Source organism: Grammomys surdaster, unplaced genomic scaffold (genome assembly GCF_004785775.1).
Source record: "Grammomys surdaster isolate TR1022 unplaced genomic scaffold, NIH_TR_1.0 350, whole genome shotgun sequence".
Classification (NCBI taxonomy): Eukaryota; Metazoa; Chordata; class Mammalia; order Rodentia; family Muridae; genus Grammomys; species Grammomys surdaster.
Window position 1 is genome coordinate 945,396 of NW_021604769.1, and position 7,267 is coordinate 952,662.

General features: G+C 38.1%; 1 protein-coding gene across 1 annotated transcript; it reads right to left on the reverse strand.

The window, feature by feature from the left end:
• Positions 1–5,105: 5,105 nt before the first annotated feature.
• On the reverse strand, positions 5,106–6,047 carry LOC114631032 (olfactory receptor 8K3-like). Its single transcript, XM_028779338.1, has one exon. It carries the CDS (start codon positions 6,045–6,047, stop codon positions 5,106–5,108), a length of 942 nt encoding a protein of 313 aa, XP_028635171.1.
• Between the last annotated feature and the right edge of the window lie 1,220 nt (positions 6,048–7,267).

The window sequence follows — 7,267 nt, forward strand, 5'->3', positions numbered from 1 at the left end:
GAGAGAGAGAGAGAGAGAGAGAGAGAGAGAGAGAGAGAGAGAGAGAGAGAGAATGTGTACCTGATCAATGAAGAGGCCAGAAGAGAGCATGGTGTCCCCTGGAATGTGGACACTGTAGTTGTTGGGAACTGATCCCTTTTCCCCATCAAGATTCAAGAGCAACACATGTCCTTAACCTCAGAGCCGATACTTAACCATGAAAAATATTCTTCAATAACATAATGCATACTTGAAAGAGGCATACAGTGTATACCATGTGTAACAGAAGCAATTGAGAAGTAAAATTAAATGGCAAAACTACTAGTCTTCACAAGCTCCTATTTAAATAGTTTGGCAAGGAACTATTTTTATTGATGAAAATGGAACATCACTTTGTTGGTAACTACCATTTTATTGCATAAAAACATTATTTTTTCAGTTTTTGCTTACAAAATAACTTTACAATTTTGAATCTGAAATCAAATATGTTACTTATGAGCATCAATATTGGATATGTCTTTTGTATATGCTTTAGGAGTCAACAACATACTTGCAATTTTTAAATAATTAATTTTAAATTCCAATCGCTGTGCTTGCTCTCTGTTCTCCCCTCACAGGATCTCTCACCTGATTCTACTCTGCTCCTCTTCTGAGAGGGTAGAGGCCTACCCTGGATATCCTGCCACCCTGCTGTATCGTTTATCTGCAAGGTCAAGCACATCACCTCCAACTGAGGCCAGACATGACATCCCTGATGTCAAACACTTTCCACAGACAAGCACCAGCTTTGTGGACAGCCCTTGCTTCAATTATTGAGGAGACTCACATGGAGACTGAGCTGTACATTTGCTACATATATGTCTGGGCCTATGTTCAGTCCTTGTATGCTCATTTGGTTGGTGTTTCCGTCTCTAAGTAGTCCTAAGAATCCGGGTCATTTGACTCTATTGATCTTCCTGTGGAGTTCCTATATTCTTCAGGGCCTTTAGACCTTCCTCCAACTCTTCCATAATGATCCCTGACCTCTGTGCAATGTTTGACTATGGGCATATCCATCTGTTTTAGTCAGATGCTGGATAGAGCCTCTTAGAAGACACTTGTACTAGGCTCCTTTCTGCAAGCATAACAGAGCATCATTAATAGTGTTAGGTAATGGTACATATCCATGAGATGGGTCTCAAGGTGGGCCTGTCATTGGTTGGCATTCTTTCAGTTTCTGTTCCATCTTTATCCCTGCATGTTTTATTGTTGTTGTTTTATTTTGCTTTTTTTAAGACAGGACACATTTTGGTTTGAAAGTTTCGTGTGTGTTTTGGTGTCCTTATCCCTCCCTTAGGAACCTGGCTGGCTACAGGAGGTGGCATCTTCAGGTTCTATATGCCCACTATTAGATATCTTGGCTAAGGTTACCCATGTTGATTCCTAGGAGCTTCCTCCAACCCGGGTCTCTGGAGCTTTGGATATCAACTCTTTCTCCTGGCCTTCTGGCTCTCTCTGTTGTCTAACACCTGGTCTTGACTCACCCATTCTTTTTCCATCCTCATTCCCACCCAGTTCCCTCCCTCCCTCTGCCTCCTATGATTATTATATTCCATGTATGATGCTTATATCTGTCTTGTGCCTATCTGATATCTTTATTTCCTCTTATTCTCAAAAACTAAAGAAAATGAAATGATTATTCAGATATTTTCCAAGATATTTACTGGATTAAAGCCACCTAACTCTGACTTTTATGTGAGATTAGACATATTTTTGGTATTAACTTTCAGTATTAATATTTTCCTAATCTGTCATGTGCCTCCTAGCCAGGAGTAGGTTGAAATTGGACACAGAGTAGGACTCTGGTGTGTCTTTAAAGACTGGCAGTCTCTGAACATTCTAGCTCTCTTACTATATTGAATGGTAATAACTTCTAAAAAGTCCTAAAAACTTTCTTGCTCATTCTGAGGGTTAAAAGCCACAGGCTTAGGTGATTAACACATATAGGCTACTTTACTTAATCTCCTGCCATTAGGCTACAAATGTTATTTTGCCTAAATCAGTGGCTTTTAACCCTCAGAATGAGCAAGAAAACTTTTAGGACTTTTTAGAAGTTATCATTATCATCCAGTATAGTTAGAGATGGTCCTGTGGAGGTTTGATGCCCCAGCATGGGGGAATGCTAGAGAGTGGGCAGGAGTGGTGAGAGGGTAGAGGAGCACCCTCGTGGATGTCAAGAGAGGGGGAGATAGGGGAGAGGATGGGGTTGTTGGAGGCAACCGGTAAATGGATTTTATTTGAAATATGCATGAATAAAATTAATAATAATAATAATAATAATGATAATAATAATGTAGTCATTGTTCTATCTCTGCAGGAATTGTGTAGCTCTTTCAGCCTACTAGCTGAAGTCTCAGGAAGAAAAGTGATTTTAGCGTTTATTTCAAAGTTGTAAAAAATTTTCTATAAAAGCTCTCTAAGAAAAAAAGAGGGAAAATTGGAGTGAATGAAAAAGGAGGATGAAGGAAAATTCTTTACCCTCCTTTCTTTTCCACTTATTCATCTTTTTAGAATACATGATTACATGGTAAAATGTTCATCACAAGTTCACACAGAAAATCAAATCATAAATCAAATAAGTTTACAACAGTGATAAACATGTATTAGGAATATTTATCTGGCTAAACACTCATTGTAGGGCTGTAGCTTGCTCATGGGCGTGGGTCCTGTTGGGCTGAGTTGTGGTTCCTGCGTGTCTGCTGCCCTCAGGCAGCTGGAACTACGGCACAGGGAGTAGAAGAGGCGAATTTGACAGAGTTCACTCTGTGTAGCGCTGGGCAGACTCTGGGCTGTGAGAAGCCGTGGGGCTCTGCCTGGGTGTGGAGAGGTCTCAGCCTGAAATCCTGCATGGGCAAAGCTCCTGGATTGGGGTCTCTGGGCTGAAGTAGCTGACAAGGAGACCTGTGGTCTCTGTCTTTGGGCTCCCAGACAAGGTGCCCTCTGGAGTAGAAACTCTTGCTCACTGCTACTAGCTTGGCTATGTCATTGCTGGCTTGAATAGCTTGCTTGAATTCACAGGCTTCCATGGCTGAAACATAGAGAAGTCCTCCACAGGAGATTAGACGACAGCTCAGTAATAGAAGGCCTCCTCCATGGTTCTCCACAGCGAGCTCCAAAGACATGAAGAAGTCTATGGTTTTAAAAGGTTTATTGTCATGGTGGAAGGTAGATGAAGCTATACCCTTCACCCTTAGGTCCTCAGGGTGGGTCTAACGTTAAATAGGGAGGGAGAAGGATCTGGGAAGCAAAGCTTAATTAGCTATGCCCTCTGGCCTCTAGGTGTCTCAATAATATGGAGATCTCTTGAGGCTCTGAGGCCTGTAGTCATGGCCTCTACCTGTGCTAGGTGACACAAATCTCTCTTTGGGAGAGGTTATAGGGGCAGTGCCCTATGTGCCTGAAAGGCATGGATTAATGGAGGTCTTTGATCTTGTGTCAGGAGCCTGGAGTTTAGGAGTGAGGCCAAACACCTACTGTCCATTAGGGTCCAGGGTTCGAGGCCTGTACTCAACCGGGAATCAAGCTATCCTTTCATGGTCCCTCAATCCATCACCTTTCACAGTTCCACAGGTTCATTAAGAATTAAAAAAATACATAACTAACTTAGTAGTAAAGTTTTGTATAAACTCAGTTAATATTTTATCTTCTGAAAATGATGAAATCGTATTTTTAATGTCAGAAATATATAATTAAATTAAAAATATGAAATAAGGAGGTGATGTGCTATTGGATATAGGGCAAGAAGCATGAAGGGAGTGAGATTTAGACATGATCCTATTTCTTTGTGTATATGTATTAACTTCTAAAAATTAAAATAATTAACACCTATGTGCTTTTATAATTGCAATAAATATTTTTTTCTGTGTATGTTGCTAAAATGATTTTATTGAATGAATAATGTCATACTAAGGAAAGACATCAATAAAGCCATGATAAAACTAAAATACTAAATTGTAAACATTTAGATATTACAAAATAGGTTGTAGTAGAGAAAGTTATGTGATGGATTCTGGGTATGCAGTAGACAAGGCAAGTTTACCAGTGAATATTTACCTACCACTTTATTTAGACATAGTATATGTCAAAACAAATCACTACTATTGCTAGCTACTTAGAGGTTATATTACCAACTAAAAAATGCAAAACCATTGAAAGGGTAGAATGTAGTTTATGGATGAGATACAACAATAGCCTTAATGTGGACTCAAACCATATTTACCAAGATGCTTCTTATGGAATAACTGAAAAGTAAATAAACTATGAGTTTTAAACAAGCATCACTCTTGAATTTAGAGAAGTCAAGACACAGTAGTTCTAAGAAGTCAGTATGGATTCTAGTTCAAACTTGTGTGAAATCATGATCAATCCTAAGGCAGAACTGGATTGCACTGGATAAACAGAGTAACTGGTAGTTTCTTTTGTGGACAAACACATCATGGATTTCACGGGATCAGATATTGCACTGATCTTTTGCTTACTGAAAGGCCAAATATGTACAGTGAGCAGTTTCATATATAAAAGAAAGAACACTATTAAGAAAAAAGGAATGCATTTAAATTTATTGTGATAAATAAGTGAATATTTTCATGAATGATTCTTAAATCATGAATTAAAATTTGCACTTCTGGTGTCATAATCAAATTTGTTTTGAAGACAACCAATATAAATGAATTGTAGCCTAAAATATAAAGTCTTCGTTTATACAACATAGAAAAGTAGATATAAACACACAATGGACCCTACATTTTTCACTGAAATGTTGATAAATGACACAAACAATTCAAAGTCTCTTTAGCATCCCCAGGCATCACAGAACTCAATAATACACATTTGTGATCACTTCATCCTCAACCTGATACTACTCTCTACAGAGTGTAGTCAAGTCCTATTATTTAAGTTCTTCCTTCTCCATGTAGGAAAGCAAGAACATTTTTTCTACTCTAATATAATTATAATAAAAAAGTTAGATTAATACCAAGAATTCAAACAGAATAAATACATATTGAACATATTCTTGTTTTCTATGAAGAAATCAAAGTAGGTTTACACTAGAAAGAGATTTTCATGGCTATATTTGTATGCAACATTTAAGAAAATCTGGTGACTATCTTTTTCCAGGTTCTTTCTATGGCATCTTTTACATCTTTATTCCTCAAGCTATAGATCAAGGGATTTAACATTGGAATAACAAGTGTGTAAAATATGGAAGACACTTTATCAGTCTCAAATGATTGACTGGACTTGGGCTGCACATACATAAATATCAAAGTTCCATAGAAGACAATGACTACAGTCAGGTGAGACCCACAGGTTGAAAAAGCTTTGCGTCTGCCAGCAGCAGATTTCATCCTTAGAATAGCTATGAGAATGAACAGATAAGACACAAGGACGACCAGAAGAGAGGAAATCAAATCAAATGTTGCAAAGAACCTAATTATCAATTCAACCTCATGTGTATTTGAACAGAGCAAAGATAACAATGGGATACAATCACAGAAAAAATGATCGATGACATTGTAGCCACAAAAGGATAAAGTGAATAACCTTAGTGTGACAATTAGAGATACAAATACACTGTAGATATATGGGACTGCCACAAGTACCCAACATATTCTTTGCGACATGATGACAGTATAGAGAAGAGGGTTACATATAGCCACATAACGGTCATAAGACATTGAAGAAAGAATAAAAAGTTCACAAGTAATAAAAAGAAGAAAGCAGGCCAACTGTGTAGCACAAAGAAAATAGGAAACTGAATTATGCTCTGCAACAAAATTCACTAACATTTTTGGTCCTATGGCTGTAGAATATCCAAGGTCAGTGAAAGCCAGATGTCTGAGAAAAAAGTACATGGGTGTTTGGAGCCTGGAGTCCACGTTTGTGAGGATGATGATGCCCAAATTACCCACTGCTGAGATCAGATAGATAATGAATAGAACCCCAAATAGTGGGGCCTGCAGCTCAGGACGGTCAGTGATGCCTTTCAAAATGAATTCACTCAGCACTGTGAAATTCTGTTTCTCCATGCAGGTATATTTCAGGTTCTGTCCGGGATAGAAAAATTTATGAATCAAAAAAATTGAGACATTGTCATCTTCAGGACATTTTCTAAGTAAATGTCTTGTAAATATGATATACATCTGATTCATATACAATGAATTATAAATGATACAGAGGCAGTAATAGGGCTTTGTTTCTCACATAAGGCATTTTTATATTAAAACTCATTCAGGGTCCCAGCATAATTCATTCATATACATTTGGAGGTTAAATGTTATTGCCAATGAATAGTTAAAAGACTACCTAAGCTTAAACACATCACACTGCATCCAAATTCCAGTCACAAGTGATATTTACTCTTCCTTAATTAAGAATTCAATGAAGTAATTGCAGAGGGGAATACCATAATGGTTCAACAAATGTTGGGGGATAGCAGAGATGACCCCTGTCCAGAATAAGCCAGGTGCCTGTCTACCTACAAACAGCAGCAGGTTCCGCTATGGGTCATGTCCTGCCCTAGGGACTTGCCTTTTCTGACCAACCATTTTTTATTAGATAGTTTATTTATTTATATTTCAAATGTTATCTTTTTCCAGTTTACCTCCCCTCCAGAAACTCCTTATCCCAGCCTCCTTCACCCTGGTTCTATAATGGTGCTCCCCCACCTACCTACGCACTTCCACCTCCCTGCCCTGGCATTCCCTTATACTAACATCTGAAATGGGTCTCAGAAATATTCAGCCAGCAAGGCAATAAATGAAATTCCATGAACACTCCCAGGATCACTGTAGCCCCTCAACCTAGAAGTGAGCTTAATACTTGCATGTAATTAAAATGATATAAAAGCAAACGGGATTGGAGGGGATGAGATAGGGAGTTCTAGGTAAGGGAAATGGGAAAGGAGATGACATCTGAAATGTAGATAAATAAATTATCCAATAAAATGAAAAAAGAAAAAGAAATGTTCAGCCAGTCAGTTCCCTTGTAACAAAATCAAATATTGGCTTCTATCTTAGTAACAACCTGTCTCCAAACAAAGGCTTCTCTATACCTGGCTTAGTTGTGCTGAACCTGAACCGGGTCGACAACTGTTTCAGAGTTATTTTCTCATGTAAACCTTAATTCTACCTAATAAAGTTCTGAAAGAGAAAAAATTTCAATTAAGGAGGAGAAAGGAAAAAAGGAAGGGAGTAACTCAGGAAGGAAGGAAGGAAGGAAGGAAGGAAGGAAGGAAGGAAGGAAGGAA